The following is a 26,204-nucleotide window of genomic DNA, read 5'->3' as shown; positions in this document are numbered from 1 at the left end:
GGAACATGCATACTTAAATATTACTTAATTAGTGTGACACACCTCTTAGGTTTCGTCTTTATTCTCCTTAAATATTACTTAATTAGCAACCGAGTGACACAGTTGTTATAGATTCCTTTATTTTCCCACCTCCAAAGAAGATCAATTCACCCTATAGTCTATTATTAATTTATTGTTAAGTTTTATCATTATTATATATTCCTGATAGCAGTGTGACATTTCCCATAGAATATTTTCCAATTGAAATTAATATACCATAGCCATCAACCTCCATGTTGCTTCTGTAGGACTCTTTTGCCTCTTTCTATTAAAGCATTAAATATAATCAAATAAATTTGAGCACACATATTGCTGTGCCTGTGAGACACGATGAGAAATTTTTGAGAAGGCCTCCAAATCCAATGCTCATCTCTTTCAACATAACCCATGGTTGGTACTGCTGAAGACTCAAGAGTCAAGACCTTCCTCCCATCCTTACATCTCTGTCTCTCTCTCTCTCTCTCTCAACATAACCCATGGTTGGTACTGCTGAAGACTCAAGAGTCAAGACCTTCCTCCCATCCTTACATCTCTCTCTCTCTCTCTCGCTATATATATATATATATATATATATATATATATATTTATATGGTTGACATCCTCGTTGGGTCCTCTCCTTCCAAACGATTCCAACATCCAAATTTTCCTGGTATATCGTTGATTCTCCTCCCCTTCAGACAATTCCAACGTCCAAATTTTCCAGGAAGTTTCCAAATCTCTCCTTTCTTTAAGTCTCTCTCTTGGGTGTTTTATTTGGCTACCCAAACTTTTGTTTGGGCTCACCATTACTTGAGAGCCTTATTCTCCTCTTCTCTCTTTGTTTCTTCTCCATGGATACACAAGAGCATAAGGTAAGTACAATCCCTCTCTCTCTCTCTCTCTCTCTCTCTCTCTCTCTCTCTCTCTCTCTCTCTATCTCTATCTACATATATATATATATATATCATAGTCAACAGGGGACTGTATGATTGGTTAGCTCTACTTATGATGAATGGGCTACACTGTTCCCCTCAGAGTTTTTTTTTTACATAGTTTCAGTAGTCATATATATATATATATATATATATTAGTCCTTGCTATACTTCCACTACTTTTGCCTCTTAAGAGAAAAATTATCACTGATACAACCACAAAGTTGGACTAAGGAGCCGTTTGGCTTCATATATTTAGAACGACTGCATCTACATATATACATGCATGGTAATACAAAAATTAGTTTTTAATTTATGGATTCTATGAAATATCATTTTCAAGAGCTAAGATGAGCTCATATGCAATATTTTGATATCTACTTCAATTAAGTAGATGTCAAAAATATCTTCTCTCAACCTTTTTAATGGAAAGGAATGAAGAAAGATATAAGACTTGTTTGCAGTGATGTCTCATTTAACATTATAAATTAAAGCTACATCTTGACATACATAGAACCAAATGACCCTTAATTCCTTTTCTAAGTGCATGCTACTTATATTAACTCCACTTTAATACTCTACAATGATTAAGAATGATCACTTTTATCCCTTTCTTGCTAACCCGCTTCTCTCCAACGAATCATAAGAAGTGGGTCTCAAAAGTGACTTGTGTTTAGACTAATTTAAGTATATAGTAACAAAAAATACTTACATTTAAACCCATTGTACTATGACTTATTTTAGATAGACTCTCTTATTTATTCATAATATAATAATCTTTTTAACTATGTAGAACTCTAAAAATGCTCCTTTTGATAGTTCTCTTAAATTTTTTTACTAAAACATATGACATGACTGCCACCTAATTAATTTTAGGATTTTTTGTTGAAGAGACTAAAATATCACAAAATTAAGTTTAAAAAAAAAAGGTCTAGGTAGCAAAGGCCTATATATTCTTTTAAAAAATAAAATAAAGAAAAGGAATTTATAAATGAACCACCACAGGTAAAAAATTCTTTTGCTTAGAAGACCCATATTCCTAAGTACACTCATCTTAAATTTTAACTCCAATTAGCAAGTGCAGCATGATTAGATTCTCTAAAAGAATGCATAATTTAATAATTTAATGCTTTCTGAAGTAAGTTGTAATATCATTAGTAGTAGTATCTGTCATCAAGGAGGCTTTGCTAGCTCCATTGAGAATGTTAACCAGTAGGAGTGAATCTAATTCTATTCATAGGAACAAAACAGAGTAATCATAGTAATATACAAATATAATAAACTAAAGATTGTCACATTTAGTTGTGGTTTGTCTAGACACTTCTACTATACTACTGTGAATTATAATAAATTATAATAGTACTGTGAAGACCCTATTTCTTAGATATAATTTATGTATCTTGAATTAGGCTGAGAGAGTTTACTTAATGTAATTATTATTCATAATGTGATATAAAAAATAATAAAATATTAGTTTCAAAGGAAAATAAGTAATATAGAAAAAATTAATGTACTTTGATTGTAAAATTTTAAAATATTATTTTTATCAATAAAAAGCTTCTAAATTATTAGTTTGTAGGCTTCTAAGTATGTAAGCCCACAAGCAGGCTTGCATGCATGTAAGTATTCTTTTCTTTTTTAAATAACTTAAAGTTAGTGATATTTAAAAATATATGTATAATTAATTTTTTTTTTCTTTCATTTTTTGTTATATGCCCACTTATCGGCTACATTATTTTTTTAAATATTTTTAAGAAGTTTTTAGTATTGTAAAGTTTATTAGACAAAATGAGTTATTGAGAGCTTCACACTCTCATACCACTATATATAAATTGAGAACCTAGTAAGTTAAAAAAAAAATTTTGAAAAAAAATTTGAGGTAGATAAGAGAAGATTTAAATTAAGGGAGTAATTATTACTTTGATGTGATATAAAAGAGTAGAAAATATATAATTTTTAAAGAAAAATTGCACATATGTCATATAAATAGTATCAAAATATTATTATTAAATTTATAAAATATAAACTAAAGTCAACCATTTAAACTTGTTAATAAATTATATTAAATAATAAATTTTAACTTTTTCATTGGTGTGTAGGAATATGTTTTTTTGTCAAGAGATATAAAAATAATATATATAAATCATTTCAAGAATTAAATGGTGTTCGGTTACTAAACATTGACAGAAATTTCTAACCAAGTTTAGAAAACCCTGAACTAAAACTAAACAAAGGCTAAGAGACTTAAGAAAGAAAATAGATTATTTTTAAATAGGGTTTAAATGAAGTGGTTTCGTGCCCATGCTCAAAGAATTTGTAGTGCCTACATGACTATATATTATTGATGCTTGATGGCTTCATTCACTTTGAGATTAGGAGAAAATCTTGAATAGCTACGCTAGATTCTTATTTTTAAAATTGTACATCTAATCTTTAGTATGATATCTTAATATTTATTTATAATCTAAAATAGTAATATAGTAATTATATTTGATGGGATATAAAATTAAGGTAAATTTATGATAGCCTAGTATGTAGTATCCTTTATAAATATATACATCAAAATTAGTTTATATATGGTTTTATTATCTCAACTGCTGACTTGCTAATGGCAGCCTTTGGGAAGAGTAATGCGGGTGAAAGTAAGAGCTAGATCACAGTGAATTTTTTGATAGAGATGAATAAAAAGATGAGAAGAATAAGATATACAGAGAGAGTATTTTAGAGAAAAAGATAACAGATAGGAGATAGAGAGAAAGAGATAACAGGACACAGTTTGGCAAAAGAAATTCATAAATCCTTCTATTTGTTATATTTTTAAGCCTTTGATAGCCTAAATCCTGTCCTACTCCATAAGAAAGTAAACTTTTAATCTAATAAGAATCTTTGGGTAACATTAACAAATCCTAATCTAGATACGTAGGACTCCTTCATTAAAAAAATAAAATAAAACTAATAATCTGAAGTAACATAGTAGAGATCTGATCAGTTCCCAAATTATTTTCCACATTTGAATAAAATTTTGAAACTTGCTATTCTATTCTAAAGAGCCTAACTGTGGACTTCTCATAAATTCGGTAAATTTAGCCTCAAATTTCAACCTTCCCATTGTTCAGTAGATTCCTAAGCTGGCTCGCTCTAATTCCTACGTCAAACAATATTAAAGGGGTGGTTTCTATCGACTTGAATCTGTTAATATTAGTGTCTAGTTGTCATGAAGCATATGTTCTTATGATCTCGTGAGCTCTCGTTGTGTTCTTGGATATCTTTTTCTAATGGCTGAGCTGACTAAAGAAAATAGCGATAATCTGCAGAGTGATGAGAAGGCATTTCTCCGCAAGGAGAAATTACTCGACGATTGGCTCCCGATCACGTCGTCGCGTAATGCCAAGTGGTGGTACTCCGCCTTCCACAATGTCACGGCCATGGTCGGCGCTGGGGTGCTCAGCTTGCCCTACGCCATGTCTGAACTCGGATGGTATGAACTAAAGAGAACTCTAACTTCATCAACTCGATTATTTTTATAATATCGAGATGAACTAAAGAAAAAAAAAATCTTGATAGTTAGTAAAGCCCTTCCTAGAAGACACAACGTAAGAACTAAGAACTATTCTAAAATTGATTCAACTAGGCATACAATTTCAGCAATATTTATGTAACATTGATATCAAACTAGTTACTGCTTTCAGTTGTTCTTGATTGAGCAGGGGACCTGGAATTGCAGTGCTCATTCTGACATGGATCATTACACTTTACACACTGTGGCAAATGGTGGAGATGCATGAGATGGTGCCAGGAAAGAGATTTAATAGGTACCATGAGCTAGGGCAGCATGCTTTCGGCGAAAAGCTCGGCCTGTGGATCGTCGTACCGCAGCAGCTTATCGTCGAGGTCGGGTTGAACATAGTCTACATGGTCACCGGAGGGAAGTCTCTCAAGAAGTTCCATGACACAGTCTGCCCTGACTACAGGTCCTTCAAGACAACTTACTTCATCATGATCTTCGCCTCTGTGCATTTTGTTCTCTCTCAACTGCCTAACTTCAACTCCATCTCCGGTGTCTCCTTGGCTGCTGCTGTCATGTCCCTGAGGTACGTAATCTGGTAGCAGAGTAATAGCAGGGCTTAAGTAAGCTGTCTGAAATGGTCAAGATTTGCGATCACTATAAAACTGAATTACTCATTCATCATTTGGCTCTCTCTCTCATCAGTTACTCCACTATTGCATGGGGAGCTTCTGTGGATAAAGGAAGGGTGGAAGATGTGCAGTATGGCTACAAGTCCCCAAGTACAGGAGGAACGGTGTTAAGCTTCTTCAGTGCATTAGGAGATGTGGCCTTCGCCTACGCAGGCCACAACGTCGTCCTGGAGATCCAAGCGACGATCCCTTCGACGCCTGAGAAGCCTTCGAAGAAGCCTATGTGGAAGGGTGTCCTAGTGGCATACATCGTAGTTGCCCTCTGCTACTTCCCTGTTGCTCTCGTTGGCTACTGGGCATTTGGCAATGGAGTCGATGACAACATTCTCATAACTTTGAATAAGCCGCGGTGGCTGATCGCAATGGCCAACATGATGGTCATCGTTCATATGATCGGAAGCTATCAGGTAAGTAATCTAGCATTTTTAGAATGCAATTGGTATGCGATCTTTAAAAAAGAAAACAATTTCAGCAGCAGTTATGATGATTAATGTAACATCCCCACTCTATTATGTATGCAGATTTATGCCATGCCAGTCTTTGACATGATGGAAACCGTGTTAGTGAAGAAGCTTAATTTCCCACCTGGAATACTACTTCGTTTGATTGCTCGTTCTCTATATGTTGGTAATGCCCTTTCCTTTTCCCTTTCAGCTAAAATTATACACTAAACTTTTCAATGGCAACAAATGGAGTCAATTAGTTATATAATTAATTGTATATAAATTTCATCTACAGCATTTACAATGTTCGTCGCTATAACCTTCCCATTTTTCGGTGGCCTGCTTGGATTTTTCGGAGGATTTGCGTTCGCCCCTACAACATACTTCGTATGATCTCCTGTTCCTTTTATTCTTTCAATGTAGAGTAGAGTCCGACAAACTTCTGAAACCTATCTTTCTACAGCTTCCCTGCATTATATGGCTTTCCATCTACAAGCCAAGAAAGTATAGCTTCTCTTGGATCGCTAACTGGGTAAGCTTATTTTTCACTATAATTCCTCTCTAGCCTTTTAACAACCTCTATTTTTTGGGTCCTACAAAGTACTAACTTTTGTTCTACTTTTATTTCTTCCACAGATCTGCATTGCGCTAGGGCTTATATTGATGATCTTGACGTCGATCGGTGGACTTCGGCAGATCATCATCAAAGCAAAGGATTATAAGTTTTACTCATAAAGCAACAAAGAATGAAGCAGATTTGAGTCATCTGGTTGTAAAAAATTCTTCAAGTTAAATAAAACACAATGGCTTCCCTGTTGGTGTTTGTTCCTTCTGTTCCATTTACAGAGTCAGCTGGACAGTAGTTGAGAGGTTCCAGATGTAATCATATTGAATTATAGGATATATTTTGCATATCGCTACCTACATTTATGGAAATAATGTTTAGAGAGCAAAGGCTACTATTGAGCCTAAACAAACTTCAAGTTAATTAATTAATTAATTAATTAATTGAGCCTAAAACCAAACTAACTAACCTAATCCAGAAGAAGGTAACCACACTGAGAATATAGGTCTCCCACCTTTCCCTCCGAAGAACGAACCCAATTCAGAGTTCGGACTCCATTTCCACCACCACCACCACACCACCCCTTCTTCCTCTTCTCCCGTGGGAGGAGATCCTGACCCCGGAGGACGATTTTGCTTGCAAGAGCCTCGACGAGGGCGAGGAGGTGCCGCTCCAATCACGCCCGAGGCGATCGAGGCATTCGGATGCTCACGTCGTCCACAAGAAGATGGAGGAGAGCGGGCTCTCTGAGGAGGAGTATTTGGCGAAGCAGTACACAATCAAGGGCGAGATCGCCGAACCGGTCGAGACGGCGTGGGATTAGAGGAGGTAGCTTACAAGGTGAGCGCATTGATGCTGCACATCTGAATTAATTATGGTAGAATTTGGTTAGGCAAATGATTTCAATTACTCTTTTAAAATTTGGTAGAATTTGGAGCACAATATTTAATATTAAGTATGACTTGTTCTCAACTATAGCAGTTGTTATAGATTTCTATAGCAGCTGATATTTCTTATAGATCTTCCCATTGGATATACCATCGCCGTCAACCTCTCAATCGAGATCGTTAGATTAAAGCATTAGGGATAAAAAAAGAAATTGGAGACACACGTATGGGCTGTTAGATACTATGAGAAATTCTTAAAAAGTCACCGAGTCAACTGTCATCTCTTTCAATGATACATCCGTCACATTAACTCTGGCATTTTGTATCCCAAATTAGAGATTTTTTTTTGAGATCGGAGCATGCATACCATTAAGTGACACACCTCTAGTTTCGTCTTTATTCTCATCTATTACTTTATTAGCAACCAAGAGACAGTTGTTGTAGATTACTTCTCTTTTTTTCCCTACTTCCAAAGTAGCTCAATTCACCTACAACCTATTATTAATTTATTGTTATTATTATCATTATTGCATATTCCTATAGCAGTGTGACATTTCCTATAGACTTTTCAATTGAATATACCAGAGCCATCAACCTCCACGTTGCTTCTGTAAGACTATTTGCCTCTTTAGATTAAGTCATCAAGGATATACAAAAAAAATTCAAGCATACAGACTGCACTGAATCACAATGAGAAATTTTGAAAAATCTTCCAAGTCAATGGTCATCTCTTTAAATATTGCCCAACACCTTCCTCTCATGTGCTGCTTACAACTCTCTCTCTATATTTATATGGTGGACTTCCACTCCTTCCCAACTATTCCAACATCCAAACTTTCCTAGAAATTTCCAAATCTCTCTCCCTCCCTAAGTCTCTTTCTTGGGTGTTTTATTGGGCTACCCAATCTTTGTTTGGGTTCATCTCTTGAGCTTCTTGTCCTCTTCTCCCTGGTTTCCTCTCCATGGATACACAAGATTCGTCATCAAAAAATTATGTAGAGCCTACAGTAAGTACAATGCCCCTCCCCTCCCTCCTCCTCTCTCGAATAGATTACAGGTACTAATATGGATGGATAACTCTACTTATAATGAATGGCACACACTGTTCCACCTATGGTTTTTTTTTACAAGTTTCAGTAGTCATTTTCATATAATCATATATCTTAGTCCGTACTATACTTCCACTTTAGTCTCATTAACACAAGCTCTAGTTATTATCTATATATAAGAGAATTATCACCTGACATAACCACAAAGATGCACTAAGGAGCTATTTTTCTTCATATATCTAGAAAAACTGCATCTACACATATAAATAATAATATAAAATTAGTTTTTAGTTTATGAATCTTGTGAAATATAATTACTAAGAGCTTAAGATGAGTTCATGTGCAATATCTTGACACCCACTTCAATTAAGTGGATGTCAAAGTACCTTCTCCCAATTCTTTTTTTAATGGGAAGGGATGACGAAAGATATAAGATGTTTGTTTACATTAATTTTTCATCTAACATTATAGCAGTTGGAAATACATAGAACCAAACAACTCTTAATTCTTTGTCAAAGTGCATGCTACTTATATTTACTCTGCTTTAATACTGGAATCACCTTAAACCCCCTTTTTGCTTACTGCATTTCTCCAATCAATTATAAGAAGTGGCTCTCAAAAGTTACTTTTATGTTTATACTTTTCCCAAATATTGACTAGTCTAATTGTCATATGACATCTATAGGGATAATTACACCTAGACCTATTTTATGAGACGTTGACCTATTTAGCTGTGTAAAACTTTTAAATACTCGTCATTAGTTTTCTATTAAATGATCAAAAGTGATCTCTTATATCCCCTTTTTGCTAACTGCTTCTCTCCAACCAATTATAAGAAGTGACTCTCAAAAGTTACTTGTATGTTTATACTTCGCCCAAATATAAACTAGTTTAATTGTCATATGACAGTAATAGCATAATTGTACCTGACACCCTGGACTATTATCTATTTTATAGACTCATTAATTTATTTTTCATGACATATTGACCTATTTAACTATGTAAAACTTCAAAACTGCTCTCTTCGTTAGTTATCACTTAAGTTTTTTTCATTAAACATGTGATGTGATTGACATGTAATTAATTTTAGACTATTTATGAACTATATTATTTTTATTTTAGAGGAAAGAAAGACATAAATGTTGAGGGTAAAATAATCATTTGGCGTTTCTACTAACATTGTTAGTAAAGTAAGATATATTAAATAGTTAAGGAGATCAGAATTAAATAAAGGGACCAGGTAAGAACAGGCTAGTTTTAATGAGTTTAGAGCCAGTTAAGTAATTAACCTATAGGCCATAGTGATACATATATAAGAAACTAAGGCCTGTCACCACTAGTTGTGGTTTTGTCAAAGACTAGTAATGCTATGACACTTTTACTTCACTGCTGTAAACTGCAATAAATTATATATGTATAATTATTAAGAGACTCAGAAAGGAAAATAGATTAACTCGAAATAGGTTTTAATTTAGAGTGATTTCTTACCTCTAAAAGAATTTAAATATTTAAATACTTATATACATCCAAAATTAATTTATACATAGTTTTATGATCTCAACTGTTGACTTGCTAATAGCAGCATGCGGGAAGTATTAGAAGATTTAGGGTCCAATGATCTGAAGGTGGATTTTTTGACAGAGATGAAAAAACCAATTGTCATTGTTATTCCTCCTGAATCTGTCTTGATTAGGAATTAATATGACATTTTTAATAGGTCGGCAATAATTGACAATGAAAGTAAAAAAAAAAAAAAAATATCTAATTCATCTTTTTGATAATAAGTCTTTCTCTTTTCTTAATTATGTTCAAAGTCACCACTATTAATAATACTTAAATATTAAATAAAATGAACAACGATAATTATGAAATTACTGACCCTTTTTTGCTAGTTAGTTATGAAATTATTGATCTAATTAATTTAGAGTGGTTTTGTGTGTTATTCTTTGTCTAAGAGTTCTAAATCTAGCACTACTAAGCAATCTCTTCACCACATAAAGCCTTATAGAGAGCTCTAAATTTAGCCCTATTCAACTACCAATTACGACCTGAGATGAGAGTAGTGCACATAAAATTCTTGGATATCTTTGTCTAATGGCTGAGCTGACTAACGAAAATGGCAACAATCTGCAGTCTGACAAAGAGAAATTTATCCCCAAGGAGAAACTTCTTGATGATTGGCTCCCGATCACATCATCGCGTAATGCCAAGTGGTGGTACTCCACCTTCCACAATGTCACAGCCATGGTCGGTGCCGGTGTCCTCAGCTTGCCATATGCCATGTCTGAACTCGGATGGTATGAACTAAAGAGAATTCTAACTCCATCATCTAGATTACCTTCAGAATATAAAAATTATTGTTATCTAATTGCTTGAACTTTTAGAATAGTTGTCGCATCAAAAGGTATGTTAACTATAGCAGGACATTTTTTTGAAAAATCTTGATAGTTAGTAAAGCCCTTCCTAGAAGACACAACTTAACAACTAGAACTATTCTGAAATTGATTCAACTAGGCAGACAATTTCAGCAATATTTATGTAACATTGATGTCAAACTAGTTACTGCTTTCAGTTGTTCTTGATTGAACAGGGGACCAGGAATTGCAGTGCTCATTCTGTCATGGATCATTACACTTTACACACTGTGGCAAATGGTGGAGATGCATGAGATGGTGCCAGGAAAAAGATTTGATAGGTACCATGAGCTAGGGCAGCATGCTTTCGGCGAAAAGCTCGGCCTGTGGATCGTTGTGCCGCAGCAGCTTATCGTCGAGGTCGGGTTGAACATAGTCTACATGGTCACTGGTGGCCACTCTCTCAAAAAGTTCCACGATGTAGTTTGCCCTGACTGCAAGTCCATCAAGCTTACTTATTTCATTATGATCTTTGCCTCAGTGCATTTTGTTCTCTCTCAACTGCCTAACTTCAACTCCCTCTCTGGTATCTCCTTGGCTGCTGCTGTCATGTCTGTATGGTATGTACTTCCCTACTTTAATTTTTGAGTTTGAATTTAGTATTTCAACTTTAGTAGAAGATTAGTGGGGCTTAAATTGTCCAAAATGGTTAAGATTTGCATTTTTTTTGCATATCTCTCTCTGCGAAAGCAATAAATATATATATCTTTGTCTAAGTTCAATTTGAAAGATATGAAGATAATTCAGTTTCACCTATGCACACATGATACTAAAATGTTGTCGAGTTTGACCCGAGTCAAGTCAACTTTTTGTCCCTTTGCATTGCAGTATCTATCTCTCAAGGCAATAAAAATTATGTCTAAATTGGAGGCTTCAAGTTTTTACAACAATATATAGGAGGGGCTATTTGAAAGACATGGACATAATTCAATTTCACACTTTCACCTATGCACACATGATATTAAAACATTGTCAAGTTTGACCTTTTAGTTGAGTCAACTTTCAAGCTTATGAAAGCCTAACTGTCAAAACAAGTGATCCCTTCTCAAAAGAAAGAGAGAGAAAGAAACTGATTTCTAGAAACTTATGTAAAAGTCATGATAGACCAAAACACATGATATTAAAACATTGTCAAGTTTGACCTTTTAGTTGAGTCAACTTTCAAGCTTATGAAAGCCTAACTGTCAAAACAAGTGATCCCTTCTCAAAAGAAAGAGAGAGAAAGAAACTGATTTCTAGAAACTTATGTAAAAGTCATGATAGACCAAAAAGAATAATTGATGCTGATTCTATGATCACTATAACTGCATTACTTATTCATTTGACTCTCATCAGCTACTCTACTATTGCATGGGGAGCTTCTGCGAATAAAGGAAAGATGGAAGATGTGCAGTACGGCTACAGGTCCTCAACCACAGGAGGAACAGTGTTAAGCTTCTTCAGTGCATTAGGAGATGTAGCCTTCGCCTATGCAGGCCACAACGTCGTCCTGGAGATCCAAGCGACCATCCCTTCGACACCTGAGAAACCTTCAAAGAAGCCCATGTGGAAGGGTGTCATAGTTGCATATATCATAGTTGCCATCTGCTACTTCCCTGTTGCTCTTGTGGGCTACTGGGCATTTGGCAATGGAGTTGATGACAACGTTCTGATATCATTGAATAAGCCGCGGTGGCTGATCGCGGTGGCTAACATGATGGTCGTCGTTCATGTGATTGGAAGCTATCAGGTAACCTAGCAGTTTAATGCTCTTCGAAAAATATAAGGTATCACCATCTTTAGAATGCAATTGTTATGTGATCTAAAAGTTCAGTAGTTATCAGAAAAATATACTAGTTTTCATGTTCAGTACAGTACGACAGTTTAATACATATATGTACTCATGAATGATTCACTTTAAAGTTTCTAATTGAACCAAAAGAGAAGGATAAAACTCTATAATGATTAATGTAAGATTTTCTTTGTTACGGATGCAGATTTATGCCATGCCAGTCTTTGACATGATTGAAACTGTACTAGTAAAGAAGTTTAATCTCCCACCTGGACTACCTCTTCGTTTTATTGCTCGTTCTCTATATGTTGGTAATGCCCTTTTCTCTTTAATCTAAACTATATACTAAACTTTTAGAGCTCTTCTTTCCTACCATTTATATCTATGTTTTTAGGGTAAAGATAGATGTAACAGTTGCTATACTTAAGGGTATAATAAGAACACTAAAAATTTAATTGCTATAACCAGTTCAATGAGTTATTCTTATTTCTAAATTATAATTTCAATTTAGAAAAATAAAACTTTTTTGTATGTATATCCTTCTAAAGATATCTTATTTGCTTATATACCCTTCTAAAGTTGATATTTGCTTGTATACCCTTCTAAATATCTTATTTACGTATATACCCTTCTAAAATTGATATTTGACTATATGCTTTTCTAAAATTCTCTTATTTACATTATATGCTCTTCTAAGTCGACGACTATTTAACAAGTTCGATTGCACGTAGACCCTCAATTTTTTTATTTACGTATATATCCTTTTCAATTTCATATTTATTATACCTTTCATGTTATCTTTTGACAATTATAATACATTAATAATGTATTTGATAAAAGACATATATGTCCCGAGGGTAATATATATATATATATATATATATCAAAATAAAGGTATTGATGTCTTTTTATGGTTAACTACTGAAAGTTTAATTAAATTCTATCTCCTCGATTGTTTTTAATCACTTGCGCATATCCCAAATTAATATAAGACTAATTTAAATTAAAATTTTATAACAGATAGAGATAGAAAATCAAATCTTCATTAATGTCTACTTAGATAAAGAATCAAATTTAAATTGTCTAATGTTAAGTGATATCTTCTATAATTAATGTTTAATATCTATCATATTTAAAGTCTAAGAGAGAAATTTTAACAGAAGAAAATAATGTGTAATCGGAGAGTTAGGTACACAAACTAATCTCCCCGAAGTACTAATATGACATTGTTTTTATGTGGAAACTAGCTATTATAGCTTATTAGAACTGTACATTTTAGAGGGGTATTGAAATATTTACTAACTTTTTAATGGCACAAAGGGACTAATTAATTTGGTTATAACTGTACATAAATTTCATCTGCAGCATTTACAATGTTTGTCGCTATAACCTTCCCATTCTTCGGTGCGCTGCTTGGCTTTTTTGGAGGATTTGCACTAGCCCCAACATCATACTTCGTAAGATCCTATTCTTCCTAAGAATATACTTTATTTCTAATGCAAGTAGTATTTTTCATGTAGAGAAGAGTCTCAACTTCTGAAAAACATCTTTTCTACAGCTTCCCTGCATTATATGGCTTGCCGTCTACAAGCCAAGAAAATTTAGCCTCTCTTGGATCACTAACTGGGTAAGCTTATTATTTTTCACTATAATTCTCTGCACTTTTTACTATCTTTTTTGTTACAAGGTACTAACTTATGTTTTATTTTATTTCTTCCTCAGATCTGCATTGTGCTAGGGCTTATATTGATGATTTTGTCGCCGATCGGTGGACTTCGACAGATCATCATCCAAGCAAAGGATTACAAGTTTTACTCGTAAAGCAACGAAGAATGAAAGAAAGAGTGGTGTAGTGACTCATGTGGGTGTCAAAATTTCTTTGAGTCAAAAAGATTAGTCTTTGTTCCTTCTTAGGTTATGTATACATGGCTTGATTTGTTTGATAAAAGAGGCCATAAGTGAATTAATTCAGAGGGCATTCTTCTTATGTATTATACTTGGTTTTGAAGTATTTTCTATCTTTCTAATCTTTCACATAATCGATTTGTTAAAAAGCGTGGATCTTTTGGGTTTCCTTTGTTTAGTTCTTGTTCTCCAGCTTGGCACAAAGTATTGGTTTGCTGAGATATATTATATTGGATTATTGGGGGAATTTTGCATAGTACGACCTACATCTGGGGAATGATCTTTATAGAGCAAAAGCTACTATTAGCAGAGCAAATATACACATCGTTCCAACTATGCTTGATTATGTTTATTAAGTATTAGACTTTTCTTTTTTGCTTGAATACCCTTCTAAAGTCTCTTGTTACATGAATACCACTCCAAAATTGATCTGTTGATTGTACATCTCTTGAAATATTTGATGCTTGCATAAATATTGCTTAAACTCTTTTTTTTTTTTTTACATGAATACCTCTCAAACAAAATTAATTTGTTAAGATTTCATCAAATTAAGTATGAAAAGTTTTAAAAAAAGCTCTTAATAGTTATTTACATACATTTTTTTTAATTAAGGGCATCTATGATTTTTTGTCTGCTCTTACTAAGTCTTAACTTTTCAGGTCTAGATATAAATTTGAAATTTAGAAGGATACACACAATGATATGAAACTTTTTAGGGCATTTATGCATTACTAAAAGATCTTAACCAAACTTGAGGTTAGTTAAGTGAGCCTAAAATCAAACTAACTAACCAACCCGATCCAGAAGAAAGGTAACGAACCACACTGGTGGCGAGAAAATATATAATGACCTCCCTTGTATCCTTAAACCCCAAAACAACCCCTCTCTAAACAAACACCGCCAAGACGAAGCCAATGAATGCCCTCAAACTCCAGTTCCAATTTCGACCGCCACTCCTTCCTCTTTTCCTCTCCTCCTCCTCCTCCTCTACTTCTCAGCCCCAAAACCGGAACCCTACATCCCCCTTCCTCCCACGCCGTCCTCCCTCCCAGCTCCCACCTCCGGCCGCCGCACCATACCCCGCCAACGAGTCCCCCACGGGAGACGACGAGGCCTTCCGCCCTAAGGAGAAGGAGTCGGAGGAGGAAGCCCGCCGCCGCAACTGGATCGAGCAGGGTTGGGCTCCATGGGAGGAGATCCTGACCCCGGAAGCCGATTCCGCCCGAAGAGCCTCAACGAGGGCGAGGAGGTCCCCTCCAATCCCCGGAGGCGATCGAAGCCTTCCGGACGCTGATCCCCACGTACCGCCGGAAGAAGATGGAGGAGAGCGGGCTCTCCGAGGAGGAGTATTTGGCGAAGCAGTTCGCGATCAAGGGTGACATCCTCGACCCGGTCGAGACGGCGTAGAACGGGCCTTTGGCGGTCAGAATTGATGCCGCCTAGGGATTGGCCGCCGCGGTGGTGGGTGGTAGTTCCCGCAGAGCTGGAGTTTGTCCGGGAGGCGCACAAGTTGGAGGCTTCGAGGGTCGATCTCCAGGGTGAGTTTCGGAGAGGGCATGCTGCTGGAGAGGTATGAGGTGTTCGTGAAACAGTACAAGGAGTGGATAACGGCAAACCGTGATAGATTGGAGGAGTCTTACAAGGTGAAATCATCGATGCTGCAAATGCCAATGATGGTAGATTTTGGTTACGGAAATGATATCAATTACTCTTAGTATTGCTTCTTTTCCTTGAACTATAAACTTATTAAAAGTCAATCTTGGTTATTTTATTATGCAGTGTGACCAGGTCTATTATCCTGGTAGGAGATTCATAGTGGTCTTTTCTTGCAGCTTCAACTTCCATTTATTTATCCTGGAAAGGTTGGTCCATTCATAAGTCCAGAAGGAAGGCTGATAGAATTTATGTGAAGTCCTTCTGCAACTTACGTTATGTGTTCTGGCTATTGGGAATATATATTACAAAGATCTGTCGAGGAAAAGTCACTACTCTACCACCTTCACCAAGGAGCATTGACCGCGTCCAAGATGGGTGTGTATATTTCTTTTTATTGTTAAGTTGATATTCTTTTTAGCACCTTTATGCATCCAATTTGTGTTGTTGGTGACTGAAAAGGTTGTATTTTATAAAAATCCTACTTTGGTTGTAATGATTGTTGATTAGTTAATCAGCAATCAAATGACAGTTGTTATAGATTCTTGTAGCAGTTGACATTTCCTATAGATTTTCCTGGACATCTTTAGATTAAAGCATTACGGATAAACAAAAACTCCGCAGCACTCATACTACTGTCAGATACAATTGAGAAGTTTTTAAAAAGGCCTCCGAGTCAACTGTCATCTCTTTCGATGGCACTTCTGCCACATTATCTCCGACGTTTTCTATCCAAATTAGAGATTTTTTTTTGAGATCTGGGCGTGCATTCCACGAACACCCCTCAGGTTTCGTCTTTATTCTCCGTAATTAGTTAAAGAGCAACCAAGTGACAGTTATTATAGATTCCAAGTCTTACAAATACTTTTCTACTACTGCTACTATTATTATTATTATTTTATTTATTTATTTATTTATTTATTATTATTATTATTATTTAGTCTGACAGTTCCTATGGATTTTCCAATTGAATAGCCATCAATCTTCCATGTCTCCACGTTGCTTTTGTAGGACCCGCTGCCTCTAGATTAAAGCATAAAGGATAAACAAAATTTCCCCGGCAAGCATACTGCTGTCAGATACAATGAGAAATTTAAAGAAGTGTCCGGTTCAACGGTCATCTCTTTCAATGAAAGCATTGGTACTGCCCAACACTCTCGACCCAACTGCTCCTTGCAATTGTCTATATATTTTATATGGTTGACTCTCCTCTCCTTGCCAATAATTACAGCATCCCAACTTTCCAAGAAGTTTCCGCTTTCCAAGTCTCTATCTCTCTTGGGTTTTTTTATTTGGCCACCCAACTATTTTTTGGGCTCATCTCTTGAGCTTCTTGTCCTCTTCTCCCTTGTTTCTTCTCCATGGATACACGAAGTCCATCACCAGGAAATCTTGTCGAGCCTAAGGTAAGTGCATCATCTCTCTCTCTTTCCCTCTTAGTCAACAGAGACTAGCATGAATGGATCCTTGCATGCTTCCACTTTAGTCTCCTTAACACAGGCTCTAGTTATTATCTATATAGAAGAGAAAATTATCACCAATTCAGCAACAAAGATGCATTAAGGAGCCATTTGGCTCCATGTATTTATAAATTCTACATCTACACAAATAAATGGTAATATAAAAATTAGTTTTTAGTTTATTGATTCTATGAATTATCATTTTCAAAAGTTAAAATGAACTCATATATAACATCTTGACATCCACTTTAATTAAGTGAATTTTAAACCACCTCTCAACCTTTTTAATAGGAAAAAAATAAAGAAAGATATAAGACTTTTTATGTGATTTCTCATTTAACATTATATAAGTTGCATCTTTAAATACATGGAACCAAATGACTCTTAATTCTTTTTCCAAGTGCATGCTACTTAAATTAACTTCACTTCAATGTTGTATAATGATTAAGAGTGATCACTTATATCCTTTTTTTCAATCATAAGAAAGCCTCTCAAAAAGTTACTTGTATGTTTATACTCTACCCAAATATGGACCAGTTTAATTATCATATGATAGTAATAGGAATAAGTTCACCTAGACCTCCTGAACTATTACCTATTTTATATCAACTCTTTTCTTGGTTTTTTTTTATAATATATTGACCTCTTTAATTATGTAAAAAAATTAAAAATGTCTCTTCCATTAGTTATCTTGAAACTTTTCGTTAAAGCATGTCACCTGACTTGATCAATTTTAGGCTATTTAAGGATTATTTTTCTTATTTAAGAGGAAAGAAAGATATGAAAGTTGAGGGTAAGATGATTGATGTTTTTTGTTAACATCATCAAAGGGGGTGAGAGATATTAAATAGTTGAGGAATTAAGGTGTTACAAAGAATAAATAAAAAAGTCTATGTGAAGATGAGCTATAATTCAGGAGTTCAAAGGTAGTTACCCATTGTGGTGTACACCTATAGCCTATGTTTAGTTGCTAGTTAGGGAATTTCCTATTCTATATTAAGAAACACTAATATATATTTGTAACCAAATATCAAACTATCCATACTGTACTTTAAAAGAATGTTCATACTAATTTGAATCTCATTCCACACATAAGCTCAATTACAATTTTATCTTTGATGATTAAAGTTGTTTCACATGTCATGTCAAAAATCCTCTCCTATCCTTACTCTCTTACCACCCACCTAGTTTAGCCGCTTTTCATTCAAACCAAAAGTTTCCTCTCAATTTTTCCACTCAATTTTTATTATATTTGACATGGTGATACTTGTAGTTGTAGGTATGCAATGCATACTTGACATGAGAATTATATTGGGGAGAAAAACTAGTTTGGTCCAATTTCCTGTTTAAATAAAAAGTTTTCGCTTATTTTTCTTGCTCAATTTTAATCTTATTTGACATGCGATACTTATAGGTATGTATTGCATATTTGTAGGTTTGCATTTTATGCATACGCGTATCACATGTTAATCTCCGACGATGGTTGTGCCAGTGGCATATAAAGTGTTGTGCCACAATACGACACGCCACGCATTTAACATATTTGTAATAAAAAATTAAAAATATTTAGAGATGTTTTTTAGTCTTTGACATGTCAACTTTTTATTTTTGATTTAAATATAGGTATTAAAACCTACATTATAAAGTGTATCAATACGATGGTTATGCCAGTAGCATATAAAGTGTTGTACCACAATACGACACGCCACACATTTAACATATTTATAATAAAAAATTTAAAATATTTAGAGATGTTTTTTAGTCTTTGGCATGTCAATTTTTTTATTTTTGATTTAATTATAGGTATTAAAACCTACATTATAATGTTTTATCTTTAGATTATTTTTATAAATAATATATTTTATTAAGATAAAGCAATAGCCAACTATAAAAATTATTTAACATGGACTATGATTGAGCACATTCATTATAACTAATATTAATGATTGAATATTTCATGATATGATTGAATACTATATAATATAATTTAACACATAATATTAATTAATAATAGTTTAATAATCAAAACTAATATGTAGTTGAACATAAAATGATGGAGAGAATCAAATCTCCATTTGTGATGATTGATGGAAATAGAATTATTTTAAAAAAAAAAAGCTCCATATCGGTATGGAGACCAAGTGCTGTGCCACCACCGGTATGGCCATCTTTGTTAATTTTCACTCTTTAAACTAGAATAAGGAACACCTTAATTAAATTTATGTTTCAAATCAAAAGTAATTTCTACGACCAATGATATTTGCATCAATTCACAATAGACAAGCAATTCCCACTACTTTTCGCTCAAATTTATGTTATATTAAAGGTATTTATTATATTACTATTTTAATTTACATTTAAATACCATATTTTCCTATTATAAATTAGAGGTGTAATTTTAAAAGTAAGAAATGAGAATAATTAAAGTAGAGTTTTCCTTTGCCGGCAACCAAACAGAGCCATATATAATAATTAAGGTCTGTTACATCTACTTGTGCTTTTGTCAAGACTAATACTGCTATGACACTTGTATTTTTCCACTATAAATTGTAATAAATTATAATATCATCTCCAGTTCAGTGAATTATTAAGAGACTTGGGAAAGAATTGACATTACTTTTAGAGAGGGTATAAGATGGAGTGATTTCGTATCCATGCTCTCAGAATTTAAACATTTATAATGCCCATGTGGCTATATTGATATTGCCGCTTATCTGTTAATGTATTGTAGCCTGCTAGGTAGTAGTATTCTTTATAATTTATATACATCCAAAATTAGTTTACATATAGTTTTATTATCTCAACTGTTGACTTGCTAATGACAAAACATTTGGGAAGTTAAGAGAGATGCAGGACATGATGGTCTGATTGATGGATTTTTTTAATAGAGATGAATAAAAGGAGGAGAATAGGTAAACAATGGAGGATAGAGAGAGTATTATTTTAGATAAAAAGAATGGATTGGGATAAAGAGAGAGAGAGAGAGAGAGAGAGAGAGAGAGAGAGAGAGAGAGAGAGAGAGAGAGATAACATGGCATACCTGGCCAAAAGAAACTTCTTTTCATAAATCTATCTGCTTGATACATATTTGTGCCTCTAAAAGCTTTTTATATGATAAGATAGGTAACATAAATAAATGCTAATCTAGACTATTTATGAAAACCTATCAGCAAAAACTTGTGCCTTTCACATGAGTAGAGCCCATGTGGTTACTATGTGATATATTGATTAATACTTTCATAACATATTTAAAGAAGTTTAAAAATACTAAAATAAATCTAGCAAAATACAATCTGAAATATACAGTACTATCGGTCACAACAAAAATCTAGAGATACATGTCTATAAATAATAAACAAAAGTACAAGCCTTACAGTGGCTTCGAACCAACTAATTAGGAAACAAAAACTATAAGCAAGTAAAAGTAGCTAGTGATTGATATCAATGCCATCTGCTCTAAATCTCTGAATATTTGATCAAAAGGTGGTGAGCATATAACTTAATAAATATAGTCTAAGATAGTTTAAAAGTAAACATAAATACAAGATGAACATTTGATGCATGCTCATAACTCATAAATACCACAATAATAAAATAAACTATAGCAATAAATTCTTAGTCATAACATATATCTTAATTTCAATTAAATTTTTTTCACATGATAAGCTTACACAGAACCACAAGATCATATAACTCGTACAACTATATGTTCACACAGAGTCATAAATCATATAATAATATAGGCTCACACAGAACTTCACACATTGATGAGGTATAGACATCTAGTTGTAATGTCGTTGGTACATATTTGGGGACGTTGCATATGACCAATTGTTTGCAACTATTAGACTAGGGACCTAAATCGTAAGTGTATATCCCCATATCCGTCATAATAATAGACAGTAGAATCATCACATAGTAATCATCATATACAACGGAATCATAAGCACATAGCTCAAAAAGACGTTATAACCTTGCATCATCTGGTATGCTAGAGTTATAACCTCTACCTCACACCATTTTTTTGTTACGATTAAATCTCTAGTTTCCGAATAAGATAGTGTGAACGCCTAAATGCCACACAGGCTAAGCAATCTCACGGCTGGGCTGATAATAATATAAGCACTGTACAATAGACTAGCTTTAATTTCGGGCTTAATGAGTAAGAGAGCACCGCAAAAATGAAACTTAATTACTTAAGAATGTGTGCAAGTTGTGTGGTATCTCATATCACATTTTTATAACATAGACACTAAAATTAACATATACCACAAATGTACGCATTGATTCTATCACAAATAAAGTAAAGTGTAAATTCACTGGACATGCATGTCATAGTATACTATAATATCATAAAGTAATTATTATCATAGTATTTACAATTTAGGACTCGTTAAAAAACTAATAATAAAATATTTGTCAGCCACTCAGCCCTATGGCCCTATTCCTTGTTACTGTACCGACGCTACAGTACCATGAATAATTTGATGCAACAGTAAGTTCAGAAAAAATAAATAAGATTAAACTAATAATCTGAAGTGAAAAACAATATAAAATCTACTAGATTTTTGTCGTTCATCACAGAGTAGAGATCTGATTTGTTACCAAATTATTTTCCACCTTTGAACAAAATTTTGAATTTTTTTTTTCTGTCTCAAAAGAATGACAAGTTAACCTTTTCTCTTTCAAAAATGTTAAGATAAGATCCAAGGGCCTTACTGTAGAGTCTAGACCTTTCATGAATTCAGTAAATTTAGCCTTGACCTTCAGTCTTGTCATCATTCAATAGTTTTCTAAGCCGACTCTCTTTAACTTCTATGTAAAAGTTATTTGCTGGAAAATAATAGCCTAGAACAGACATTGCTTAAGGGGCAAAATGATTATTAGAAGGGCGGTTCATATCTACTTGAGTGTGTAATATTAGTGTTTAGTTCTCATTAAGCATATATTCTTATGATCTAAATATATGATCTCCTGAGCTCTAGTTGTGTTCTTGAATATTTGTCTAATGGCTGAGCTGGCTAAATAATTTGGCAATAATCTATAGCCTGACAAGGAGAAATTTCTCGACGATTGGCTCCCGATCACTTCGTCGCGTAATGCCAAGTGGTGGTACTCCACCTTCCACAATGTCACAGCCATGGTTGGCGCTGGTGTCCTCAGCTTGCCCTATGCCATGTCTGAACTCGGATGGTATGAACTAAAGAAAATTCTAACCCCATTATCTTGATTATCTTTAGAATAGAAAAAATATTGTTTTGTAATAGCTTAAGGTTTTCGAATAGTTTTCTCAATTCATTACAAGTTATGCTAACTATAGCATGACATGATTTTTTTTGCAAAATCTTGATAGTTAGCAAAGTCCTTCCTAGAAGACAATTTAACAACTAAGAACTATCCTGAATTTGATTCAACTAGGAATAGAATTTCAGCAATATTTATGTAACATTGGACTAATAGTTGCTTAATTTAATTGTTTGTGATTGGGCAGGGGACCAGGAATTGCAGTGCTCACTCTGTCATGGATCATCACAGTCTACACACTGTGGCAAATGGTGGAGATGCATGAGATGGTGCCAGGAAAAAGATTTGATAGGTACCATGAGCTAGGGCAGCATGCTTTCGGAGAAAAGCTCGGGCTGTGGATCGTCGTGCCACAGCAGCTCATCGTCGAGGTGGGGGTGGACATAGTCTACATGGTTACTGGTGGAAAGTCTCTCCAGAAGTTCCATGATGTAGTCTGCCCTAAGTGCAAGTCCATCAAGCTTACTTACTTCATTATGATCTTTGCCTCCGTGCATTTTGTTCTCTCTCAGCTGCCTAACTTCAACTCCCTCTCTGGTATTTCCTTGGCTGCTGCTGTCATGTCAGTATGGTATGTAATCCACTACTTATTATGATTTCTGTGTTTGAATTTAGTATTTTACCTTTACTAGCAGATTAGCATGGCTTAAATTGTCTGAAATGGTCGGGATTTGTAATTTTTATGCTTTCTATCTCTGAAAGCAAAAAAATAAAGAATAAAAATAAAATCATGTCTAAGTTTCTATTTGAAAGATATGACGATAATTCAATTTCGCCTATGTACACGTGATACTAAAATGTCGTCAAGTTTGACCTTTGAGTCAAGTCAACTTTTTGCGCCTTTGCATTGCAGTATCTTATCCTTGAAAGCAATAAAAACTGTTTCCAAATTGGATCTTTAAGTCTGTAACAATATATAGGAGGATCTATTTGGAAGCTATGAAGACAATTCAATTTCACCTATGTACACGTGATACTAAAATATCGTCAAGTTTGACCTTGAGTCAAATCAACTTTTTGTGCCTTTGCGTTGCAGTCTCTTATGTCTGAAAGCAAAAAAAAAATTATGTAAGTTTCTATTTGGAAGATATGAAGATAATTTAATTTCACCTTTGTAATGCTAAAATGTCATCAAGTTTGACCTTTGAGTCAAGTCAACTTTTTGTGCCTTTGCATTGTAGTATCTTATCTCTGAAAGCAAAAAAAGAAAAGAAAAAATTATGTTTAAGTTTCTATTTGGAAGATACGAAGATAGTTTAATTTCACCTATGTACACGATACTAAAATGTCGTCAAGTTTGACTTTTGAGTCAAGTCAACTTTTTGCACATTTGCATTGTAGTATCTCTGCAAGCAATAAAACTTACGTCCAAATTGGAACCTTTAAGTCTATAACAATATATAGGAGGATCTATTTGAAAAATATGGAGATAATTTAGTTTCACCTAAGCACGCATGATATTAAAGTGTCATCAACTTTGACCTTCGAGTTGAATCAATTGTCGAGCTTCTGAAAGCCTTACTGTCAAAACAAGTAATGCCTTCTCGAAAGGAGGAGAGAAAGAAAGAAGCTGAATTAAAAAAAATGCAAAACTCACGGTTAAATTAAAAAGAATAATGGATGCTGATACTATGATCACTAACTGCATTACTCATTCATTTGGCTCTCATCAGCTACTCCACTATTGCATGGGGGGCTTCTGTGGATAAAGGAAAGATGGAGGATGTGCAATATGACTACAACTCCCCAAGCACATCAGGAACAGTGTTCAAATTCTTCACTGCATTGGGAGAAGTAGCATTCGCATATGCAGGCCACAATGTCGTCCTGGAGATCCAAGCGACGCTGCCTTCGACTCCTGAGAAGCCTTCAAAGAAGGCCATGTGGAAGGGTGCCATAGTTGCATACATCATAGTTGCCTTCTGCTACTTCCCTGTTGCTATAATTGGCTACTGGGCATTTGGCAACGCAGTTCAAGAAAATATTTTGATAACATTGGAGAAGCCTCGATGGCTTATCGCAACGGCTAACATGATGGTCATCATTCATTTGATTGGAAGCTATCAGGTAATCAAGCAGTTTAGTTCTCTTAAAAAAACAAAAAAATATCGTGTACAATTTTAGAATGCAAAAGGTACGTGATCCAAAAGTTCAGTAGCTATCAGCAAAAGACACTAGTTTTCATGATCAGTGCAATCTATTATATATTACTCATGAATGATTCACTCTAATGATTCTAGATGAACCAACAGAGAAGGATAAAACTATATGATGATTAATTTTAAGATTGACTTTGTTATGGATGCAGATTCACTTTAATGATTCTAGATGAACCAACAGAGAAGGATAAAACTATATGATGATTAATTTTAAGATTGACTTTGTTATGGATGCAGATTTATGCCATGCCAGTCTTTGATATGATTGAAACTGTACTAGTGAAGAAGTTTAATCTCCCACCTGGACTAGTTCTTCGTTTGATTGCTCGTTCTCTGTATGTCGGTAATGCCCTTTTCCCTTTAATCTAAATTATAGTAAACTTTTTAATGGCACAATTGGATTAATTAACTTGGTTATAACTGTACATAAATTTCATCCGCAGCATTTACAATGTTCATCGCTATAACCTTCCCATTCTTCAGTGCCCTGCTTGGATTTTTTGGAGGATTTGCATTAGCCCCAACTTCATACTTCGTAAGATCCTATTCTTCCTAATAATATACTTTTATTTCTAACTCTAAAAGTATTTTTCGTGTAGTGCAGAGTCTGACTAACTTCTGAAAAATATCTTTTCTACAGCTTCCCTGCATTATATGGCTTGCCATCCGCAAGCCAAGAAAATTTAGCCTCTCTTGGATCATTAACTGGGTAAGCTTTTTTTTCGCTATACTTCTTGTCTTCTTACAACCTTTTTTCTACAAAAGTACTAACTTATGTTCTACTTCCATTTCTTCCTCAGATCTGCATTGTGTTAGGGCTTATGTTGATGATTTTGTCGCCGATCGGCGGACTCCGACAAATCATCATCAAAGCAAAGGATTACAAGTTTTACTCATAAAGCAAGAAAGAATGAAACAGAAAGAGTCATCTGTCATCTGGGTGTTTAGAATTTCTTGAAGTCAAAAACGCAATGGCTTCCTGTTAGTGTTGTTTCCTTCTTAGGTTCCATTCGATTTACAGAGTCAGCTGGCTTGATTTATTTGATAAAATAGTCCACAAGTGAAGTGTATTCAGAGGGCATTGTTCTTATGTATTATACTTTGGTTTGGAGTGTATTTCTACCTTTGTGCTCCTTCACGTAATCGAGTTGTTAAAAAGAGTGGATCTTTACCCCTTTAGTTTGAGTCTAAGCTGGACTCATTTTTTAGTCCTCTTGATACCTTAGGCTTAAACTTGGCTAAACATATTGGGTGTTTACTGTTTACTTATAAACTAAGCTAAAACATATAATTACTATATTTTGACGTAATATTATAAAGTGAAAGAGAATATATGGGAAAAATAGACCAAATATCTTTTCACTATCTGAGTTTAATAAAGTATGCTAGCACAAAAGCATTATTATTAAAAAAAATTAATGATAGATTTTTTTTTCTTCTTTTCCTT

At 34.3% G+C, this 26,204-nt stretch overlaps 3 protein-coding genes across 14 annotated transcripts; all 3 read left to right on the top strand.

Annotated features, from left to right (window-relative positions):
* Positions 1 to 695: 695 nt before the first annotated feature.
* LOC140786226 (lysine histidine transporter 1-like) lies at positions 696 to 6,418 on the top strand. The gene is made up of 8 exons (XM_073134501.1): positions 696 to 890; positions 4,265 to 4,428; positions 4,658 to 5,041; positions 5,161 to 5,554; positions 5,669 to 5,774; positions 5,886 to 5,977; positions 6,054 to 6,122; positions 6,227 to 6,418. Exons 1-8 carry the CDS (start codon positions 870 to 872, stop codon positions 6,323 to 6,325), a joined length of 1,329 nt encoding a protein of 442 aa, XP_072990602.1. The 5' UTR covers positions 696 to 869; the 3' UTR covers positions 6,326 to 6,418.
* A 438-nt stretch (positions 6,419 to 6,856) lies between these two features.
* LOC140786224 (lysine histidine transporter 1-like) lies at positions 6,857 to 14,330 on the top strand. 3 transcript variants are annotated; one of them, XM_073134496.1, is made up of 8 exons: positions 6,857 to 6,995; positions 10,225 to 10,388; positions 10,682 to 11,065; positions 11,841 to 12,234; positions 12,482 to 12,587; positions 13,642 to 13,733; positions 13,835 to 13,903; positions 13,999 to 14,330. In XM_073134496.1, exons 2-8 carry the CDS (start codon positions 10,336 to 10,338, stop codon positions 14,095 to 14,097), a joined length of 1,197 nt encoding a protein of 398 aa, XP_072990597.1. In that variant the 5' UTR covers positions 6,857 to 6,995; positions 10,225 to 10,335; the 3' UTR covers positions 14,098 to 14,330. The 3 variants fall into 3 exon arrangements, with proteins under 3 accessions (XP_072990597.1, XP_072990598.1, XP_072990596.1); XM_073134495.1 differs by lacking the exon at positions 6,857 to 6,995 and adding an exon at positions 7,230 to 8,049; XM_073134497.1 differs by lacking the exon at positions 10,225 to 10,388 and having other exon boundaries at positions 6,862 to 6,995.
* A 723-nt stretch (positions 14,331 to 15,053) lies between these two features.
* On the top strand, positions 15,054 to 25,936 carry LOC140786800 (lysine histidine transporter 1-like). 10 transcript variants are annotated; one of them, XR_012108704.1, is made up of 11 exons: positions 15,054 to 15,824; positions 16,014 to 16,212; positions 16,846 to 16,975; positions 17,066 to 17,240; positions 22,342 to 22,487; positions 22,786 to 23,169; positions 24,272 to 24,665; positions 24,995 to 25,100; positions 25,241 to 25,292; positions 25,398 to 25,466; positions 25,558 to 25,936. XR_012108704.1 is itself a non-coding variant. In XM_073135464.1 (11 exons), the coding sequence occupies exons 4-11, from the start codon at positions 17,196 to 17,198 to the stop codon at positions 25,654 to 25,656; spliced, it is 1,335 nt and encodes a 444-aa protein (XP_072991565.1). In that variant the 5' UTR covers positions 15,054 to 15,824; positions 16,014 to 16,212; positions 16,846 to 16,975; positions 17,066 to 17,195; the 3' UTR covers positions 25,657 to 25,936. The 10 variants fall into 10 exon arrangements, 8 of the variants coding, with proteins under 8 accessions (XP_072991565.1, XP_072991562.1, XP_072991564.1 ...); XM_073135464.1 differs by having other exon boundaries at positions 25,201 to 25,292; XM_073135461.1 differs by lacking the exon at positions 17,066 to 17,240 and having other exon boundaries at positions 25,201 to 25,292.
* The last annotated feature ends 268 nt before the right edge of the window (positions 25,937 to 26,204 follow it).

Source organism: Typha latifolia, chromosome 4, assembly GCF_019914945.1.
Source record: "Typha latifolia isolate L0001 chromosome 4, TyphaL0001v2, whole genome shotgun sequence".
In the NCBI taxonomy this organism is placed as follows: Eukaryota; Viridiplantae; Streptophyta; class Magnoliopsida; order Poales; family Typhaceae; genus Typha; species Typha latifolia.
The sequence above is the reverse complement of the archived record's forward strand: the minus strand, read 5'-3'. Positions and strand labels throughout refer to the sequence as shown.

Coding starts and splice junctions, on each gene's coding strand:
- LOC140786224 (XM_073134495.1), top strand. CDS start 8,005: ATGGATACACAAGATTCGTCATCAAAAAATTATGTAGAGCCTACA. Junction 10,389..10,681: donor GCCATGTCTGAACTCGGATG/GTATGAACTAAA, acceptor TTGATTGAACAG/GGGACCAGGAATTGCAGTGC. Junction 13,734..13,834: donor TAGCCCCAACATCATACTTC/GTAAGATCCTAT, acceptor TCTTTTCTACAG/CTTCCCTGCATTATATGGCT.
- LOC140786226 (XM_073134501.1), top strand. CDS start 870: ATGGATACACAAGAGCATAAG. Junction 891..4,264: donor TGGATACACAAGAGCATAAG/GTAAGTACAATC, acceptor GATAATCTGCAG/AGTGATGAGAAGGCATTTCT. Junction 5,978..6,053: donor TCGCCCCTACAACATACTTC/GTATGATCTCCT, acceptor ATCTTTCTACAG/CTTCCCTGCATTATATGGCT.
- LOC140786800 (XM_073135460.1), top strand. Junction 23,170..24,271: donor GCTGCTGTCATGTCAGTATG/GTATGTAATCCA, acceptor GGCTCTCATCAG/CTACTCCACTATTGCATGGG. Junction 25,101..25,200: donor TGCTCGTTCTCTGTATGTCG/GTAATGCCCTTT, acceptor TTTCATCCGCAG/CATTTACAATGTTCATCGCT.